Genomic DNA, 21,140 nt, shown 5'->3' on the forward strand with positions numbered 1-21,140 from the left:
AGCCAGAGCAGAAGCCTATATAGGTGGCCACCACCCCCCCCCCCCCACCAGGCTCACTTCCCTGCAGGACCTCCCACCGGCCCAGCCTTTCAGCGAAGGTTCCAGCCCTCCACCCCCACCCGAGGTGAGTGGCAGGGACTGAGGTTGGAGGAGGACGTGGGGGGGGGGGCTACCGTGGGGAGGAAGCCAGCTGGATGGGACAGCCACATTGCCCCTTCCCACAGCCACACGGAGCTGGGAGGGGGGTGCTGGAAGGTCCGCCGTTGTGGAGTCCAGGGCTGCGAGTACGAATTCCTGGGCTCTCCAGCCTAATGCTTGGTGTGGCCTGGGGCAGAGCCCTCCCCGTGGCCGGGCCTCAGGCTCCCCACCTGTGGGATGAGATGGGTGGAGCCAGACGTCTGCAGACTCTGGTGATGCCATCAGAGGAGGCCCATGAGTGGGCAGTGGAGGCAGGAGGAAGGGGATGGAGGGCTGGCAATAACATCTGGTGCTCTGGCGGGTGGGAAATGGCCCAGAGAGGGTGTCAGGTTGTTGGAAGGCTTGTCTAGCAGGCAGAGATAGGGGAAAGGAGGGAGGATGGGCCTGCCCAGTGGCTCCAGCCTTTGCCACAGGGGTCAGTGTTTGGGCGTGGTCTGTGGCACACTCGTGGGACTTGACAGGGCTGGGTCCTGGGCAACGGGGAGGGGCTCCAAGGACAAGGGTCACTGAATTCCAAGCCAGCAGATCCGGGAGGGGCTCCCTCTCTGCCACTGCCTTGCTGTGCGTCCTTCGGCCATTCACTGACTTGCTCTGGCCTCAGTCTCCCCACCAGCATAGCATGAGGCTCCTTCAGCTAGGGAAACAGACTCTCCAAATAGGCCCCTGGAGTGAGCTGAGCCTGAGGGCCGAAATGATAGCACAGAAGCCCAGCACGTCCACATTAACAGCTCGTCTGGGGGCAGGGATGGCGGGGGCAGTTGAGGGGTCCCCGAGAGACAGCATGTCGGGAGCTGCAGCCTCTGCTCCTGGGAAGCCGGCTGGAGGGCTGTCGACTGAAGGAGCTGACTCACAGGCAGGGGGCAGCCGGAGCGGTGTCGTCCTAAGGTTTCCAGGAAGGGCAGCCGTCCAGGGCTGAGCCGAGGGAGACGGTGTTGACAGCCAACGTGCCGGAACTCCAGCAGCTGGACAGCTCTCCCCGGCCGCCCACCAAGTGGCACCAGCCTCAGCCTCTGAACACCCGCCTACACCTTCCGCCGGAGTCTAAAGATCCCACCACAAGGGACCATCAATACCACCAACACAGGGAGACAGAACACCAGAAAAGGGGAAGGTCACTGCCCAAGGTCACACAGGCACTCAGCACAGCCGCAGATCCGGAACCCAGGCATCCTGACTCCCCGTCCAGCATTCCTCACACTCTAGAGGGAGCTGGTTGCAGCCCGAATCCTTGGGAGACTGTGGGAAAGAACGCAACTGGTCTCTGGCTACCTACGATTGGGAAGTGTCCACATTTCCCAGAGGTGAAGTTCAAGCCATAAAACCTGCTTCGCTTGTCTCCAAAGTGTGGTCCGAAGGTAACCACCTTCTCCCCAAATGTGAGTCTTCTGGTCTCCAAGTGGGGACAGGGGACATAAAGATTTCAAGTAGCCTCTCCCCGCCCCACCCTCTCCCAAAGGGTCTGCGGGGGCAGCAGTCTGAGCCCCCACTGTACTCCCATGTTCAGTGGCTCAGGAGACCAGAGAAGCCGAGTAGTTAGTGGAGATCTGAAAGCAGTTCTTGGGAAAGTCGGACTAGGAAAGAAAGAAGGAGAAGAAGGTTTCAGGGCATCCCTGGCCAGACGTGGGATGGGGCACCGGGAGGAGGGCCTGAGCAGCCCCGCCCATCCCTGCTACCTCCTCCCGGCCATCCCCTGTGGGGTCAGATTTCCAGACCTCAGCGCTCAGATTTTGCAGCATAAATTTGCATCCAGGACAGACAGGAGCAGAGGCTGAGGTAGGAGCGGAGACAGAATGGGAGCAGGGCCGAGGGACCCACCGGGGTTTGGGCTCGGCCCCCGACAGTCCCGTATCCTCCCCGAGGTGGCGGGACAGCCTCCGAGGTGCACCGACCCGAGACGCTGCGCTGCACCAGGCTGGCGCCTCCTGCGCGCCCTTGACGGCAGGAGAACCCTCCAGCCCCATAAATTCCAGAGGTCGCCCCCTCCCCGGGCACCCTGGCCGCGCGGCCCCCTGGGATCGCGAGGACCCCGGCGGGGGCGGTGCGGGAGCGACAGCGGGTCCGCGCGTCTGCCCGGCCAGCGCGGCGGCGGGACTGAGCGGCTCCGGCTGCGCGCCCAGCCCCGCGCCCCCTGGCTCTGCGCCAGGCCGGCGGGCGTGCGCCCGGCGCGCAGCACTGCAGCGCTGGTCATATGAGCAGAAATGATAAGAAAAGCACTTTTTAATCTTCTCGCACTTGCTCTGCCCGCTCCAACAGTTGCAGGATGTCGATGACAGACTTGCTCGGCGCTGAGGACATCAAGAAGGCGGTGGGGGTCTTTACCGGTGAGCAAGCGCGCTCCCCTCCCCAGACTTCTCCCCGGATCCACCACCCTGGCCCGGGCACCCCCGCGGAGGGCCAGCGCTCCCGCGTGCTCCTCTGCCCACGCTTCCTGCGGGGAGCTGGCAGGACGGAGCAGGGGGCTCCTCGCTATTTCCCAAACTCCACTCGGGCGGGACTTGGCGCAGGGAGCGGGTAGGGAGGCCCAGCGAAACTTGCCGGGTGGCCGCGCTGCTGCGAGGACTCGGGATCCGGGACCAAGGGCAAAGACCGGGATGGAAAGCGGGACCTTCGGGTCCTTGTGGGAGCTCGATACCTCCCGTTAAGGCACTTGGAGGGGTTGCAGGTGCGCCTGCCTTCTCTCCAAGCAGCCCCTTTCGGAGACACCCCCACCCCCCCGTTCAGAACAGGACTCTTTCGGCTTGCGGTTGTTGGCTCCCTGACTGTCCAAGCCCCTCTCTGGGAGTCAGAGCACCCCCCCCCAACAGCTCCCCCCAGCCACCACCACTGTCCCGCGAGCGGGGTGACCTTCCCGCAGCTGGCGCTCTGCTCTGCCCAGCCCTGCGCACAGCATCCTCAGCGCTTCCAACTTCCAGCCTCCTTAGGCGGCGAAGGGCGGGGAGCAGGCAGGCATCCCCACCTCTCTGAGCTGCCCTGGGCTTTTGAGGTCTTAGCTGCTACCTGCCTCCTCTCTCCCCTCACCCAGGTGGAGAAACTGAGGCTGGGAGAGGGCCAGAAACTTGCCCAAGGTCACCTAGCAGGGCAGGAGGGGGATTAGAACTAAGGTCACCTTCCGGTCTCAGTCCCCTACTGGAGTGGCAGAGGTGGACAAAGCAACTTCCCTCGGCCAAAGGCTGAGGGGAGAAAGTGACTCTCAGCAGGACCCCTCCCTGCCACACCCCCATATTACCCTCTCCAGGGTCCTGAAAGGGAGCACAGGACATAGAAAATTGGGGAGGGGGCTTCCCATTTCCTTTCTGCTTGGTGTCCCTTCCTCAGGGTAAGAAGCTCTGGGAGACCACGCTCCTGGGGTACTGCGATAGCCCACCCTCTTCTCCTTGACCCACCTTCCCCCTCTGAGAAGGAACTTAACTGGGAATTCCCGGGGAGACTTCTAACACGCCCCCAACTCCCGCTGGGGATGGATATCTGCAGGAAAGCCACCATTTCTGGGGCCTCCCCCCTTCCTCCTCCTCCTCCCGCTGTGTGACCTTGAGAAAAACTTGTCCTCCCTCTGTCGATTTTCTGGCAACACCATCTGTGGCCAAAAAAAAAGGCTGACCACCGCCCCCCACCAAGATACACCACATCGTGTTCACAACACCCCCCATTCCCCTGCCCGCCCCCATTCAGCCACCACCCAAAAGCCTTCATGGAACCCGGGACGCCCCGCTGCCTTCAAAGGCTACTTCTGCCATCAGCGAAGGGTAGGGCAGAACGTGGGGGCAAATCCACCTTGGGCAAAGCACCCGTCCCCTGGTCTGGGCTCCTTCAGCCCTCCCACCCAGGTACACCCCTCCATCCCCCCCAGCACCGGCACAGGGAGATCAATCGGCAAATGCTGTGGCACCCCCATTCTCCTGCCCTTCCCTACCGCCCCTTCTTTGTCATTTTAACCCGCTGCTCTCCACCCCCCACAGCTGTCGACTCCTTCGACTACAAAAAGTTCTTCCAAATGGTCGGCCTGAAGAAGAAGAGCCCGGATGACATAAAGAAGGTGTTCCACATCCTGGATAAAGACAAGAGCGGCTTCATCGAGGAGGATGAGCTGGGGTAAACTGAGGCCTGCGGGGGCGGCCCCGGCTGAGGGGGCGTGGGGGGCTGGGATTCTTGCTGCCGAGTTCCCATGAGGGCTGCCCTTGTCTCTGCACCGTTGGCAGAAAATAACTCTGCCTGACCGCCGTTGCTTCCGGAGGAATAGAATCCGCAGCAGAAAGTGCAACTAACTAGGTTAAATTATAGCCACTTAATATGGCTAACGGAAGGGTGCTACTTAATAATTTAATACGCGTGAAGAGGCAGGTTTTCTGGATGCTTCACACCACACGCAAGACAGGGAGCGCTGCCTCGAGTATTTAGTTCGTTGATTGTCATTTGCCTAAAAGGCACCCTCCACCATCCCGCAGACCCTCCCCGCCCCGCCCCCTGCACTTGTGTAACAGTGCAGCTAAGGCAGTGTCCGGGCAAGGTGGGGATGCAGAACCAACTTTGGGGGTCAGGAGTCCGGGGAGCAGAGCGGAGGAGGGGAAGGTCATCACTAGGAAAACGCACCCGGCTCGTCGCTGCCCACCAGGCTCGTCTTACGTCACTCTCTGGCCAAGACTGCCTTGGATTTGGTCTTCAAGAGAAGGGGGATGGTGTGGAGAGAGGCCTCGCAATAGGGACTTCCCTGTCCATCCAGTCTCAGTCTCACCCCAGATCATCCCACAAGGGTACCCTTTGCCTAGAACCTTCCCCTTCTACCCCCCTCCCCCCCGCCACGGGCTGACTTCTGCTTGTTCTCCAGAGGTCACCTTCTCCAGGAAGCCTCCCTGACTCTCCCCCTCACCCCAGGTGGGATGGATGCGTCCTCTGAGCACCCTTCTCTAGTTCCTCACCATCGCACCCATCACACCGTGCAGTCTTGACCTCCGCCTCAGTTTTTTAGGTGCCTTCCTGCTCTGTGCTCCCACTTTCCAGCACGGCCCTGGTGCAGAGAAGACACTTTTGCGTTTGTGGTGTTGGCCAAATAAACAAATGCAGGTGCCCTGCCTGGCGTGGGGTCCGCCTTTTGCGGAGGACAGCCTGTCCTTCTCTGCACACCCACCCGTGACGCCCAGCCCAGCTGCATACGTGTCCCCCGCTTGCTGCCTAGCCCAGTGGCCCGTACCTGTCTCTGCAAGGTGACCTCCACCTGACTCCCTCCCTGGCTTTGCTCCCCAGATTCATCCTAAAGGGCTTCTACCCAGATGCCAGAGACCTGTCTGTGACAGAAACCAAGATGCTGATGGCCGCTGGCGATAAGAATGGGGACGGCAAGATCGATGTCGATGGTGAGTAACCATGACCTGGGGCCTGAGCACATCATGGACCTTGGGATGTTTGGATGCTAAAAGCTTGGAGCTATCGCTGTCCCGTGAAGGGGAGAGGAGAGGTGGTCCTGTACTCCCCGGGATTAGAAGGAAAAGGCAAATGCATTGGGTCTGAGAGCTCTGTCATGTAAGCCAGGCACACACACACACACACACACACACACACACACAACTGGTACATTTTTTCTAAATTTGAACAACCCGAAAGGAACAGATTCTCTTTTTTTTCTCCCTGCTGCATAGGGAATCAAGGATGATTTGGGATTTTTTTTTTCCCCCTGACTTTTGCCTGCAACTTTTGCCTGAGTTCTGGTCCCAGCTCTGCCCCAACTGGCTGTGTGACCTTGGGCCGTCTCTCTCCTTCTCTGGGTCTCAGTCTCCCATCTGTAATCCGAGGAGATGAGGCCAACTGATCCCCAAGGGCCCTGTGGGCCCTCCTGTTCTCAAATTCCAGAGATGGAAATTCCTTATCTTCCATCCTCCTCAACATCTTGTCCTGGTATCCTGTAACTTCAGGTTTCAAAACCCGTTCTGGCTTTGCCCAAACATACCGTTCCGGCCCTGAAGGGGAGCCAGGAAAAAGAGCCAGCCAGCAATCAGCTAGGAATTAGGAAAAGGGATATCTGGGCCTTGCTTTTCAAGCTTTGCTTTCAGAACAGGCTTCCAGAGAGGCTGGTGGTCCACCGCCCCACATGCTTCTCCGCTGAGGCGTAACGAGCACCCCCAGATCACCCCCCAGCAGCATTGACTTCCTTAGCATCCCAACAGCCTTGAGAATGATGTCCGTTTTGCCAGATGGGCAAACTGAGGCTGAAGGTGCTTAGCCTGTTCAAAGAGCTAGGACATAAGTGGGGGAACAAGGATTTGGAAGAACTCTTTCCCACAAGCTGTGCCGCAGCTCGTAACGGTCCAAGCAAGGTGCGTAGTTTCATGCTAGGACCTGCTCGGGCTCGTTGCGAAAATTAAGTGGCTGTCAACACAAAACTGCTCTGGGAAAGTTAAAACGCTTCCGAATGTGCGTGTAGTGTATTAAAGTTTTCTGTCCGCGACCAAAATGGAGACAGGGTCAGACGCAGCGGGGCGCCTGGCCTTCTAGTCCCAGCTGTCTCTCCCGTGGCTGCAAAGGAGGGAGGTGACTTGAAAGGAGCCGGAGCCGAAAGTGCGGGAGAGAAATGGGTGACTGGTCTTGGTGCGTTCCGGTGAGTGGCACCTGTCCCCACACCCCCTCCTCAGCAAGCCACTTAGCTCCACCCTGAGCCAGCGTTCCCACCCTGACCCCAACCCAAACCGCCACACCTGTTTCCTGTTTTTATTTGCAGCCAGTAGGCAGCAGCTCAGAAGCCACCGTAGGCGGGGGCGGGGGCCCCAGGGTTGGCTGTTCTGGAATAACCTACATGATAAAGAAAAACCAGGCCAGATCCTAGGCTGCTTCCCTGCCTGCCTCCCTCCCTCTCTCCCTCCCTGCCGAACTCATATTTTAAAGAGATAACTCAACTTTTGCAACTGATCTAACAGACATTTCCCGAGTGTTAAGCCTGTGCCAGGCTATCAGGGAGGCAAAGATGAATTAGACCCTACTCCCAGCGGCGCTATTTGCTGGCTGGGTGCCCCGGAGCAGTGGCTCAGCCACCCGGAGCCCCAGCTGCCCATTGATAAACTGGGCACGGACAACTCATGGGTCACTGGCATTTGTGAGGATTCCATGACACCGTGCACGTTGAGTGCGGGGCCCAGAGCATTGTGAGTACTCGGCAAACGGTGGCCGTGACACTATTTCCCTTCCATCCGCGCGTTGCTTACAGCTCTAGGTACAGGCGCACGAAAGAATGGCGACACCAGGGAGGTGCAGAGAAGCCTTTTGGAGAGGGAGGAACGGAGGCATTTCGGCAGATTGGAGGCTGTGGGCAGGAAGCCACAGGCTGGAGTCTGGGGTGGGGGGCCGTCCCTGCGGAGCCCCGGGCAAGGCGTCGGGTTTGGCAAAGGCCTAAGGCTGGGAAGTTTAGGGATGTTTAGAAAGGGGCAAGAAGGTTGGTTTGCTGGGGTAGGAAGAGCGAATCGTCACCAAGGTGGCGATGTGTGCCCGACCCAGTGCTGAACTCTGAGCACACGTCACCTGTGACAGAGGACGGAGGTACAGTTGCAGAAAGAGAAGGGCCAGTGCCTAAGGGATGCTGGATGCAAAGCCAGGTCTGTCCGCCCGCACAGTTCAAGCTCAGGACGACCTGGTGGAGGCCCGAGGGTCAGCACAGAATGAAACGGGGGGGGGGGGGGGGCAGGAGAAGAAATGAGCAGGGAGGACAGATCCCCCTGAGGTGGCAGGGCCCCACACGGTACACTTTGGAGGTGGGACAGACGCAGATACCTCCCCTCCCCACCTCCACCCCAAACACGGTACTTTTTCTGGAAGGTGCCGGCGAGGATGAATGTGATGGTGCCCGATAGGCCGTGAGATGGGAGGCACGAGGACAGCTTGTTGAAAGAATGAAAGAAAGAATGAATAGATGTGTGGCCGGCTCTGGGGGCGCAGTGATGGGCAAGTGTGGTGTGGAGGGAGAGGTGTGCAGGCGAAGGTGGGAGACCCGTGTGGGCTGGGGGCTTGCATGTGGCAGGTGCCAGGGGATTCTAGAAGCAGGACCACCCTCATGGCCCGCTGTTTGCCCTCTGAAGGTGAGTGATGCTTACCAGGTCCTTGAGGACCCCAGATTGGAGGGAGGGGATGGGAAGGCAAAGTTCTAATAACAACCCTTTGCATTCCCGTCTCTGGGCCAACTGCCTCCAGGAAGCTCAAAGGCTTTTATAGATGTGGTCGATTGATTCTCGAAGGCCACCCTTAGAGCTGGTAAAGGAGGGTTTTAAGGCGGAAAAGGAGGAGAAGCTGGACAGAGGTGGAAGGCGCCCCCAAACCCAGCCACAGTTGCAAGACCCAGGCCCAAATGGCAGGTGACACTACTAAGTGACAGGCTCCTTCTGAAGTGTTTGCCCTTCACATTGGTGGGTGTCAAACTGGAGCGAATGGCAGGATCACTGTAGGGCTTTTCACAACACAGTTGGCTGGGCCCGACCCCCAGAGCTCCCGAGTCCTTCGACCTGGAGTGGGGCCCAGGTGTGGGCCATTCCACCAAGTTCCCAGGTGGCGCTCCTGCTCTGGGGACCATACTTTGAGAACCACTGCCTTACAAAAATCCTAGAAGGCAGGTGCTATCACACTTCCCCTTCTACAAATGAGGAAACAGAGGCACGGGGAGGTTACGTGTCCAGGGTCGCTCAGTAGCAGGGGCAGGAGTGAGGCTCAGAGGTCCAGCCAGGACCCCTCCCCGCCCCTCCCCCCGCCGCCACCCTGCCTCTCATGAGGACACGTCCCCGGCCTGGGCTCTCCACCCCCAATGCCTACCCATGTGGACCGTGTAGGCTGACAGGATGAGTGGTTGTCACACACACACACACACACACACACACACACACACACACGCCATCTAGTTACCGGTTCCCTGAAACCCGACACTGTGATGGATCCTGTTTCCTATGCTTCCAGGCTATTCCAGCTCAAGAGCCTGTGGTTTGCTTTTTTGCTTCGGTGGCTGAAAAATTTAGTCTTAATTATCCCTGGACCACTGCAGTCTGCTCCACTCGCGTGCCCCGAGGCATCTGCCTTTCCTGCTTCCTTCTGGCGAAATCTGTTCTCATCCGTAAGCAGCCCATTTGACGTGGTGGGCAGGCGGGCGCCCTTGGGCCGAAACACCTAAAGTCAGGCAGAAAATACGACCTGCGCACCCCGCGAGCAGTGTGGACGGCCAAGCCTTTTTCTCTCCCTGGCCATCTATCTCCTCCTCCCAGAGTGGGGATAAAAATACCCATCTCAAAGGGCCGTTGCTTGAATTAAGTGAGTGTTCTGGAAACGACCCCTTCCCTCCTATTTTGTATGTGCGCTTTCTCTCGGAAGCCTCCTCGAAACCCTTGCGGAACGAATACCAGCCCTCAAAGAAGACGAAATGGGGTCCAGGACAGGAGGAAAGTGAGAGGGATGGAAGGAGAGGTCGGGATTTGATTTCCAGGCAAGGCCGGATGAGCACCTCAGGGCCAGCCGCAGTCCTGGTGGCAGAGCCCTAAGGCGTGTGGCGTTTTGTCCCATCTCCCCTCGTCGTCACATCAGCCCTATAAGGGGGCGGGGGAGACAGAGTCTGTGATTCCCCCACTGAGAGTTGTGGAAACTGAGGCCCAGTGGGCGTTAAGCGCCAAAGTCACACAGAAATCCGTGGCGGCAGGGAACCCGAGTCCCCTGACTCTGTCACTCCCTCCGCCAGGCTGGGCTGAGACATTCCAGTTATAAATGGTTTCTGGGCTTAGCGAGATGCTTGCTTTAATTCCCCAGCGGATGCCCTAAGTCCGGCCTGTGTGGCGCTAAGGGGGAGGCAGCAGCACTCCTGTGAGAAGGGACAGTAGGGAAGGGCCGGGAAGATGTCCCCTCTCCATTTATCCCTCTCCTGCCTCCATGGGTCCTGGCGTGAGTCAGAGCCCCAGCCTTTGAGAGAGAGAGAGAGAGAGAGAGAGAGAGAGAGAGAGAGAGAGAGATGCACCCCATGCCGGCATTAGAATCTTCCTGGCCGAGTGACTCACAGCCTCAGTTTCCCTGTCAGTAACATGGGGACGAAAGAGCCAGTGCAGAGGAAATGGGGTGACAGCCAGGGAAGTGCCTGGCACGGAGTGAGCCCCCAGGACCGTTTAGGCCGCTCCCTGCCGCCATCTGGCTTGACCCCAAATAACCCCGCCGCCCGCTCCCCCCGGGTGGGAAAGTGATCCCTGTTTGCAATACCGATTTATAAGCAACCTAGCCTGGGAGCTATTTAGAGGCGAGGTGATAAACCAGGAGGCCGGTGCCTGCATCCCGGTGGTCACGACAGAGGGAAGGAAAGAGGCTTCCAAGAGCTGACTCAAGGTCCATCTCAGTTTCTCTCTGGGCCGTCAGCATGTGCTGGTCTCACCTGTCAAAAGCTTCTAAATTTGTCCAATCCCCACGGCCCTGGGACTGGGACCGACCTAATTAGGCTAACTGCAGTTTCCTATGGGAAAGGAGAAGGCTGAGCCCTCTCGCCCTCTGAGCCTCCCTGTCGCCACCCCCTCGTTCTTTTCTAAGTGGATAAGGAAGAAACTGCAGGCTGGCCCTTGGGGATCTCCAGGGAGGACTCAGGGGGCAGAGGTGGGGCTCTGCGTCCTTCCAGAAGGATGCTCTCCCTCCCATCTGGATTTAGAGGTGCTCCCTCGGTGTGCCGGGCACCGACACAGCAGACGCGTCTCACCCATTATCTCATGTAGTCCTCACCAGAAACCCTATGAGGAGATGCTCTCGGTATCCCCATTTCACAGACGTGGAAACTGAGGGGCAGAGCCCGAGTGTCCTCAGATGGGCGTGCTGGAGGCGGGCTCCTAACTCGGATGGCGTAGATGGTGCGGGCAAGTTGCCGTAGGTCAGCTCTCGATCTTTTGGACCGCCCCCCTGCCCTCTGCTGCCCACCCCCTCCTTGTCTTTGCCTCAGGATTTTTGTTGACATTTCGAAGCTCCAACCTGTGTCGGATGGAGAAGAGACCCAAGGGAGGTGGAATTAACCTGTATACAGCCTACCAAATGCTGCGCGCCGGCTACGGATCAGGCCGGTGACAGGGGCTTTAGCGCCGGTTCCTCTAAAGGAGCCAAGGAGCTCCCTTTTACAGATGGGGAAACTGAGGCACAGTAAGGCGACGTGTCCGGCCCAAGGTCACGGAAGCAAGAATGAGTGGGAGGCAGGAGTTGACTCCCAGATCCCTCGCTCGAGGCTCTCTGCGAGAGCTGGAAAGGCGTCTCCTCGACCTGACATTGCACACAGGAGCAAACTGAGACCTGGAGGGGTGAGGGCGTGGGGGCGGGGGCGGGAGCGGGAGGCAGGACCAAGGTCAGAACCTCCTCCCCATCCGTCGTCCCAGCATCCCTCCGCCAAATCAATTGACCTAGACTTCCGCAAGGCTTTGGATGTTTTGCTCATTTGTTTTTCCTTAAGGGGAAACCTGGACATTTTAGAGGAGACTTTTTTTTTTTTCCTTTTGATAAGAGGGCTGTTCGTTAATTGGCTGATTCCTAAGAACTCTGCCCTGAGGCACAAACCAAAGTTACGGAAGAGGTGACCTCTGCCCTCAATTTGTCTACAAAACGCCCTGCTAGCTTCTGGGAGGATAAAATTAGAATCTAGTGTTCTCTGCAAAAAGCCGGGGCGTGTGGCCTTCGTGACGTGCTGGCTGCTTCAGAGTGGATCCCAGGGTGGGCAAAGGAGTCTGTTTGCAGAAGCTTTTGAAAACCCCGCAGGTCCAAGATATATCCCAGTCCAAGTGGCCTGACTGCCATGGGAGAGACCCGTGGTTGGCATTCCTTGGTCCCCCTCATGCTGACCTCACCAAATGTCACTCCGGGTGAAGGCATTCACTGGCTCCTTGCGGATGAGCAGTCCCAGCACCCGTGATTTCTTTTTTTTTTTTTATGTTTTATTTTTTATATTTAGAAGAGCGTGAGTGGGGGGAGGGGCAGAGAGAGCCGCAGACTGAATCCCAAGCCGGCTCCAGGCTCCGGGCTGTCAGCACAGAGCCCGATGCAGGGACTCCAACTCATGCGCCGTGAGATCATGAGCTGAGCCGAAGTCAGACACTCGACCAACTGAGCCACCCAGGCGCCCCTTGATTTCTAGGGTGAGGGTTAGCGGGGGGGTCAGTGGGGGTCGGGAAACTGTTAAGGACCAGCTTCCCCTTTGAACAGTCTCTCCATGAGCTGGTATTGGCAGACGGACTCATGTCTCCTTTTAGTCTAGCGCAGAGCAAACTTAGTGCCCGAGGACAGGATATATGGGCTCTGGCCAGCTTTCCAGATTAAATGGCAGGTTGAGGGAGTCCCTGCTTCTGCCCGATCTGGGATGCTAGCCCAAGCAGGAATGGCCTCTCCACACTCATGGAGAGGGTGTTCCTGGGACCACAAGCCAAATCCTGCCTCTGCCTCTTATTTGCTGCATGGCCTTGACACTTCACTTCTCCGGGCCTCCGGTTCCCCGTCTATAAAGTGGGAATCACCCCACTCAGCTCCCAGGGCTGTTGTGAAAACTAGACATGAGGCAAGTCAGAAGTTGTTGGACCCTAAGGAGGACTCATGACCCATCCATCCATCCCTCTGTCTTTCCATCCATCCATCCTTCCATCTGTCCATCTCTCCATCAGTCCACCCATTTGGCATTTGTTTATTAGCACCTGCTGTGGGCCGGTGGGCACACTGTGTGCTAGGAGGCTGGTGGACAAGCCTGGAGTTTACGCTCTAGTAGGGGGAGACTGACAAAAATAAGTAAGTACCTAAATAAGTTCATTTCGGAGAGTGCTAAGTACCAGGAAGTAAATAAAAAGGGGCTGATATGACAGAGTCACGGGGGTGGCGATATCTGAGCTGGCTCCTGTGTCACTCTATGCCTAGGTCAAAGTAGGTCGGAAAGCTCCGGGGTTCAGAAAGGAGCCTAAAAGCAGTAGCTTGACTCACGTGTGCTGTGTGATCTCGGCCAAGCTAATCACCTCTGGGGCCTCCGTTTCCCCATCTGTAAAATGCAGACAGAAGCATCCCTGCCATGGAGTAGTTGTGAGAATCCAATGACATAATATATACAGGATGCTTTGCATTTTGCATTCCATGCATAAGAATTCTTTTTTTTTTTTAATGTTTTATTTATTTTTGAGACAGGGAGAGACAGAGCATGAACAGGGGAGGGTCAGAGAGAGGGAGACACAGAATCTGAAACAGGCTCCAGGCTCTGAGCTGTCAGCACGGAGCCCAACGCGGGGCTCGAACTCACGGACCGCAAGATCATGACCCGAGCCGAAGTCGGCCGCTTAACCGACTGAGCCACCCAGGCGCCCCAAGAATTCTTAAATCCTATAAAAACGGACAATGCTGATCACAGCACTGACGACAAGCACCACCTGTCTCGCCGAGGTGCTGTCACAGGGTCACAGGAGCTCCTGGCTGAGGAAGCAGACGCGTTGGTCCCCGCCCACGGGAGGGATTTTTAGAGTACCTGGTGTTCCGGGTCCATCCCGGCCACTCACTGTCATCGCTCAGCCTGCAGCCCCGGGGGTTTTCAGGACCAGTTAGAGGACCCCCTCCCCCTCTCTCCCACCTCCAGCCGATACCTAGACACCCACACCCAGGTCCCTTGCCTTCCCTGTCCTCAGGGACAGGGAGGGAGCCTGGGGACAGGAGAGGGTGGCGTCCATTTCCCAGCTCAAACCCCAGAAAGGCAAGGAGCCCAGGCACGTGTCCCTCCACGGGGCAGGGATCAGTTTTTTCGCTTTTTTATCTGAACATGATGCTGGCTTTACAGAAGAGCTTTGACGATAGCATGGTGAGTTCTACACACCCCTCCCCCAGCGTCCCCCAGGGCTGACATTTCACGTGACCGTGGGGGCACAGGATGCAAACTAAGAGATTGCGTGGTGGGGGTTGACATACGTGCCTCGTACAAGGTCTGGGGAGGGGGGGGGACGCGCCCCGAGGAGCCCCACGTACTTCTGATACCCTGAAGCCATGTTTTCACAAGAAATCATTAGGGTCCCCCTACCTTCACACACCGACAGATCGACACCCGGACCGACACCCAGAGAGGCACGTTTCCCAGCAAACGCGCCAGGCTGGGCCTGGAACCCTCACTCTCAATCCTTTCTAGACGTAATGGGGACGGCCCTGGGGCCCCACACACTGGCCGGCTGGGGACGCAGCATCTCAGAGACGTCTCGTGGCAGAGGGTGGCAAACTCCTTCCTGTCCTCTCTTGTCTCCCGGAGAGAAAAAACAACCGGGCAGACATCCCCTGGGCCCTCCTTTATTCCAAATAAAGGTCTCAGAAGACCTGGCCGCGGGGCAGTAGCCCCTAGGACTGCCGCAGCCAGGACGCCCCAGGTGAGGGGCATGGAGAACCAGGGGCAGGGGAGCTCCTGGGGGTGAGGGGCAGAGATTTGCTGGCCCTTCGCGCCGTCTCCCAACTCAAGAAGCGCGCTGACTTCTCTTCCTTTTAGGGATGATGACAGGGAGGCTCAGAGAGGCCAAGCGCTTTGTCTGAGGTCACACAGCCCATAAGCGGCAGAGCCAGATTTGGGGGGTGCCAGCCCAGAAATGGCTACTGGGCGTTCCCCAAATCCAGCCCATTGTTTCCTGCCTTCTGAGCCCCTGCCCGCCAAAGGCCCCCGCCTGTTGATCCCTTCCCCGCCGGCTGCTTTCTCCTGTGGGAACCCCACATCTTCTCGCAGGACTCTATCAGAAGCCACCTGCCCTCTGAAGTTTTGCTGACGCCTTAAACAGAAGGCACCTCTTCTCCCTGTGACAGCGAAGTCTCTGGGCCCGCCATCCATTGGCAAACTGTCCACAAACAGTGCGGCCTCTCAGGGTCAGGCTCAGAGGCGGGTGGTGGGTGAGGCAGGAAACAAGGTGGGCCGGCCCTGGAGCTTTCTGTCCCAGCGGGAGAGGCAGATCACAAGGGACTAAGCAGGAACGTATTCCAAAGTGTTTCAAGAGTGGTAAGCGCTGTGCGCAGGGCAAGAAATGGTGATGGCAAAGAGGATCACGGTAGGGGAGGGTCGCCACCGTCACCAGAATGGCCAGAGAAGGCCCCAGGAGGAGGGACGGCTGAGTTGGGAACACAGCCGTGAGGAAGTCTGAGCGCCCACCGGGCAGAGAGAACGGCAGGTGCAAAGGTCCTGCGGTGGGAATGCCCCCAGCGAGCTTGAGATTCAGAAAAGAGGCCAGCGGCATGGAGCATGTCCTGCCAGGTACTGTTTCTCCCCTGACCAGACCAGAAGCTCCTTCAGGGCAAGAATCATCTCTGACTCCCCTGTGCCTCCCCTCACCTGGTCGGAGACACCCCTTTGTTTATTTAGGTGGGGATGGATTCAGTGGGGGACACTGGATCTCCTCCCAGTGCTGACACCAATGTCTGACATCATTACTTAGTGTTCAGTGAAGCTGGGCAGGTGGATGTTCCTGGGCGGGAGGGCACGTGACCTCACCGTGGACTCGAACACAAGGCACGTGGAGGGAGCTGGATCCCTGGTCTTAAGCCCCAGCTCAGCCCCTTACAACCCTGGAGGCTCTGAAAAGCCACGTCTCTCTGGGCCTCAGTTTCCCCTTCTGTAAAATGGGAATCACTCCCAGTTTCCTGCGTGATGGTCAGTTAAAGGAGCTGTGGGAGACAGGGCCCAGCTCATTCTGAGCACCTGTACGCACTCATCCGTCTCAGCGGCACAGAGATGTCTCAGCGGCACGGAGATGTCACCTCCTCCAGTCTCCGCCATGGTGTTGTTGAGCCCCCCGAGGAGGAAAAACACACAATGGCTCTTGAATCAGGTTGCTCACTGGAATCGCCTTTTACTTTTTTTTCTTTTCTTTTTTTTCTTTTTTTTTTTTTTTGAGAGAGAGTATAGATGAGCAGAAAACTTACGGAAGAAATACAAAAGGCTGATAAAGACGTAGCAGGTCGAGAGGGTGTTTTTGTTTTGTTTTTTTTTCCCTGCCTCACCTTCTTTCCTTGACCACCTCACTGCTGGGGAGGAGAAGATTTGCAGCCAAAGAATATCTCTAGCAAAGGGGCGCCTGGGTGGCTCAGTCGGTTAAGCCCCAGACTTCAGCTCAGGTCACGGTCTCATAGTTCGTGGGTTCGAGCCCCGCATCGGGGTCTGTGCTGATGGCTCGGAACCTGGAGCCTGCTTCGGAGTCTGTGTCTCCCTCTCTCTCTGCCTCTCCCCCACTCGTGCTCTGTCTCTCTGTCTCAAAAACAAAATAAACATTAAAAAAACGTTAAAAGAAAAAGAGTATACTGACCCGGATGAGCACTGAGTACTACACGAAAGTGTTGAATCACTTTATTGTGCCCCCTGAAACGAATAGACCTACACCGTACGGCAACGACACTGGAAGTAAAACTTTTTTCTAAGCAAAACAAAAGAGAGATGATGATAGGCTCGCCGTTTCTCATTGACTTCATTCATTCATTCATTCGTGCCCACACTCACTGGTTCCATCACTCCAGGCCTGCAGCAGAGGGGACAGCCAGGAGGAAGCACCGTGCAGGGCCCGGCGGTCAGGCCATGGCGAGTCCTTCCACACCGTCCCCCTCTGACTCACCTCTCTTTCTTCTTCTTTTGCAGAATTCTTCTCTCTGGTGGCCGAAAGCTAAGAGGCTGTGACTACCCCAGGCCTTCCCCCTCTCTGCCCCAAACACCCAATCTCAGCCCCTCGAGCTGCCCTCCTGCGTTTCTGTTCGGTGTGTTTATGTTATTTTTTACTCCCCCCACCCCCTGCGGCCCTCAAACGACATCATTCTTCTGGAAAATGCTGGAGAAACAATAAAGGCTGTACCAATCAGATTCTACTGCTCCGGAGGCTGCGGACCTGCTGGGGTGTGGATCCTGCCTTGGCTCTCCAGACCCACCTGTGCAGGGGTGGGGCAGGATTTAGACGGAAAAGGGGATCAGAGGGAAATTTACTGAGCCCTCCTCTGCCTTGGGTACTGAGAATGATACTCTGCATGGGTTGCCCATTAATCCTTGAAACTGCCCATAAGGTAGGTGATGAAACTCCCATTTTACAGATGCAGAGACTGAGTCTTAGGAAAGTGATGTGTCAACCCCGCACAGCTAGGACTTCTAGATGGATGGATGGATGGATGGATGGATACCCATTAAGACTCTTTGTTACAAATAACTAAAACCCCACAGAGAGTACCTTAAGCAAAAAAGGAAGGAAAAAACAAAGATCTGGTTATGCCTGAATGGTCCAGGGCTAGGTCTTCAGGAACAGCTGGATCAAGGGACCTGAGTGCTACCATCAGAATTAAGTTCTTCTTCCCTCTGAGCACTGTGTTCCATTTTGCTGGATGCATTATCGGGCAGGCCCTCCCTCATGGTGGCAAGATTCGTCCAGCATCTCAATGCCGGTGAAAAAAGAGCTTCTCTTTCCCAGTCACCCCATCAGGAGATTCCAAATTTAGTCCCGTTAATACCAGTAGCTAACGGTTATTGAGCACTTACTTTGGACCGAACCCTTTACGCAATTCCATCTGTACAACAACCCTATGAATGAGTACTATCATTATCTCATGTTTGCCCCAAGTTACACTACGAATAATTAGTGAAGCCAGGGCAAGGTGGGGCCAGGCAACCCCGTCGGGATTCAGGCTGAGCGGCAGGTAGGGACAGGCCACCTTCCCTGGTGGCCTCCGGGCAGCGTCCGCTGACCCAGGCTTAGCAGGGGACTTGGGATCAGACCCAGGAAGCAGCAGCTCGGAAGGGCCTCACTGGCCCGAGGCGGCTTTCGGTGCCAGTCACCCCACCCCCAAATGACAGTGCACACATCACAGTTCAGACTCAGGGCAGCACGTGGCCCGGCAGCAAAGCGCCTTTGAAAGCAGGGCTGTTCGACCTCTCAGGGGACACAGGACATGGGCTGCGGGGCGCTCAACTCGGAAAGGATTTGTCTGGAGCAAGAGTGGGACAAGGAGAAAAGGCTTCCTCGAGGGCAGGACGCCTTTCGGGGGACTGGGGAGTACAGCGGTGTTGGGGGTGGGGGGGGTGGGAACGACAAGTAACCCCACAGCGGCCATCCCTCACCAAGCCTCCTCCTGCCTCCTACCCCGTAGTTTTTGATTCAGTTCACTCTGCCACCCTCCCCACCCCTACCTGATCCAGGCCCAATCACAGGTAGGGGTGGGGAGGGCGGGGTAGGGGTCCGCCTCCGCAGAGCCCTGCTGCCAGGGTCTCACATGCGTGAAGAGCCTCCAGTTCAGACTTTCCGAGGAGGCCAGACCTCCAGTCGCTGGCTGTAACTCAGGTTTGGCATTTCTCTATACTGGGACCCATGCCACGCGGAAGTCTGCGGGCTCCAAGCCGGCTCTGAGAGCCGCTGGTGGCAGCTTCCCGGGCCTCTGGACCGCCACGGTGGCCTCCTAGCCGGGATCCCGGGCCTCCACCACCTCCCCGATCTGCTCTCCACCCAGAGGCCCCGAGGGCTCTTTCCAAAACAGATCAGGTCACATTGCTCTGCTTAAAACTGTCCTGTGACTGCCCCATCCACGGTAGAGCCCTGAATCAAAGCACAGCCTTCCCTGCCCACAGGCGCCCAGACCCCTCTCCACCCCGTCCCCCCCGCATCTCTGCCTTCTACCCCCAGCCCCCCTCGCTCCCAACCAAGCTGTTCCCTCAGCCTTGACCATCCTGCCCTCCCCACCACTTTCCCTGCCTCAGTCCCTTTCCTTCTCCGGACTCCCCCAGCCAGGGTTAGAGCCTCTGAACTTCCCCACAGGTAAGCACTGACCTGTCACGGGTGAAATGGGGAATTAGGTGTGACAACCTAATTCGTGCCCATGTCTCTGATCATAAGGTTCCCAAGGTCATGTCTGGGGGTGGGGGGGTCCCCTGCTGGATCCCGGGGACCTGGCTCACAAAAAGGTGCCATGATGCGGATGTGGCCACAGAGGCCAAACGTGGCCAATCACTGGCTCAAGGCCACAAGTGCAGAACAGAATGGGGACCTGACCCCAGTCTCCCACTTTCCCACCCAGCCGCCGTGCCTCGCCCTCAGAGACTTTCCACCTCGGCAAGGAGTGGGGCACAAGGGAAGTCCTCTGAGCCCAGCATCCTGCAGACTCCAGCCAGAGTCACCCGAGGACCTTGTCACCACCCTCTTCAATTGCTCGTCGGCTGAACACAACTCCGTTTCTTCCTTGTTAGGCTCACTCATCATCTCCATTTCCCTTGTGTCCTGGAGAGGCTGGGGACCGGGAGGGAGGGAGCCCAGGGTGGGGAGGAGGAGCGTGAGTGGCCTTTGATAAGAGCGGGGAGCAGCCTGCCTGTGTGGGCAGAGGACTGAGTGATGGATTGAACGTCCCGGAGCGCGGCGAGGACGCTGAAAAGTGAGAAGAGGGAGCGAGGAAGGATCAGAGGGGGGGAAGGATGGATGGGACAAGTCGGGGCTGCGGACTCTCCCTTCTTGCAGCCACGGGTGTGGAGAACACGAACGTAAAGGGCTCCAGATTTGAGGCTGGACAGAACTGCCCTCCAAACCTGCCTCTGTCTCCTTCGAACACCTACTGTGTGCCAGGCATTTTCTATATCCCACGTCTGGATCCCCACTGCAACCCTCCAAGGAAGGGAACAGTCTCTATTTTTACGAATGAAAAAGAAAAAAAAAAAAAAGAAAGAAAGGTTCAGAGAGGTGAGAGACCTTGCCCAAATGACACAGCCAAGGAAAACGAAAATAGCCAACATTCAGACGCTCAACAAATGATTTTTTTTTAGTTTTTTTTTTAGTTTTTTTTTTAGTTTTTTTTTAGTTTTTTTAGTTTATTTTTTTTAGTTTTTTTTTTAGTTTTTTTTAGTTTTTTTTTTAGTTTTTTTTTTTAGTTTTTTTTTAGTTTTTTTTTTAGTTTTTTTTTTAGTTTTTTTTTTTTAGTTTTTTTTTTTTTAGTTTTTTTTTTAGTTTTTTTTTTTTAGTTTTTTTGTTTTGTTTTGTTTTGTTTTTGTTTTTGTTTTTTATCCAACAGGTAATTTTTGAGCGTCTGCTTGTGCCTGACACAGCTAAGCGTTTGAGAAGCATTACCCCATCGGGTCATCACAGTAATGGCAAGACCTCTCTCCAAAGTTTGGCCTCCGTCTGGCTCTGCCTCCCCTGCCGAAGATCCCCCACCTCCCGTGCCTCTGCGGCCGTTCTACGGGGGACAATTGTCCTAGAAAGATTTGGAGCGGTTGACGCTGATATTCAGGCTTATATAAGCATCAGAAAGCCGTCGGCGAGGGGCAGCTCAGCGTGCGGGACGGAAGCCCGGTGCTCTCGGACCACTCTGCCTCCTCCTTTATCGGTCCAGCCGGAGAAGGGCCTGGGCAGCCGGCCTGGAACCCAAACTATGTCACAAAGGGCTCTCACCCAACTTTTTTTTTTTTTTTTTGGTCTTTATGTTTATTTATTTATTTTTGAATTAACACCCAAGTTAGTTCGCATCTAGCGCAATAACGATTTCAGAAGCGGGTTCCGGTGATTCATCCCCTACGTATGACACCCAGTGCTCATCCCAGCAAGCGTCTTCCTCAATGCCCCTTGCCCATGTAGCCATCCCCCCCCGTAGCCCCTCCAGCAACCCTCAGTTTGTCCTCCATGTTTTGTTCCCCTCCCTGTTTTTATATCATTTTTGCTTCCCTTCCCTTATGTCTCTTAAAGTCCTCACAGGAGTGAAGTCATATGATATTTGTCTTTCTCTGATGGACTAATTTCGTTTAGCATAAGACCCTCCAGGTCCATCCACGTAGTTGCAAACGGCAAGATTTCATTCTTTTTGATTGCCGAGTAATACTCCATTGTGTGTGTGTGTGTGTGTGTGTGTGTATACACACCCCACATCTTCTTTATCCATTCATCCATCGATGGGCATTCGGGCTCTTTCCAGACTCTGGCTCTTGTCGATCGTGCTGCTCTAAACATGGGGGTGCACGTGCCCCTTCGAATCAGCACCCCTGTGTCCCT

The 21,140-nt window shown here is 56.5% G+C and overlaps 1 protein-coding gene across 2 annotated transcripts; it reads left to right on the forward strand.

The window, feature by feature from the left end:
- The first annotated feature begins 40 nt into the window (after positions 1–40).
- On the forward strand, positions 41–16,993 carry PVALB (parvalbumin). 2 transcript variants are annotated; one of them, XM_086712367.1, is made up of 5 exons: positions 41–124; positions 2,452–2,519; positions 4,155–4,287; positions 5,437–5,546; positions 16,775–16,993. In XM_086712367.1, the coding sequence occupies exons 2-5, from the start codon at positions 2,459–2,461 to the stop codon at positions 16,801–16,803; spliced, it is 333 nt and encodes a 110-aa protein (XP_086568493.1). In that variant the 5' UTR covers positions 41–124; positions 2,452–2,458; the 3' UTR covers positions 16,804–16,993. The 2 variants fall into 2 exon arrangements, with proteins under 2 accessions (XP_086568493.1, XP_086568494.1); XM_086712368.1 differs by lacking the exon at positions 41–124 and adding an exon at positions 1,953–1,971.
- Positions 16,994–21,140: the final 4,147 nt, after the last annotated feature.

This window comes from Puma concolor, chromosome B4, assembly GCF_028749965.1.
Source record: "Puma concolor isolate L17-30 chromosome B4, mPumCon1.1.hap2, whole genome shotgun sequence".
NCBI lineage: Eukaryota > Metazoa > Chordata > Mammalia > Carnivora > Felidae > Puma > Puma concolor.

Coding starts and splice junctions, on each gene's coding strand:
- PVALB (XM_086712367.1), top strand. CDS start 2,459: ATGTCGATGACAGACTTGCTCGGCGCTGAGGACATCAAGAAGGCGGTG. Junction 2,520..4,154: donor GGCGGTGGGGGTCTTTACCG/GTGAGCAAGCGC, acceptor CACCCCCCACAG/CTGTCGACTCCTTCGACTAC. Junction 5,547..16,774: donor CGGCAAGATCGATGTCGATG/GTGAGTAACCAT, acceptor CTTCTTTTGCAG/AATTCTTCTCTCTGGTGGCC.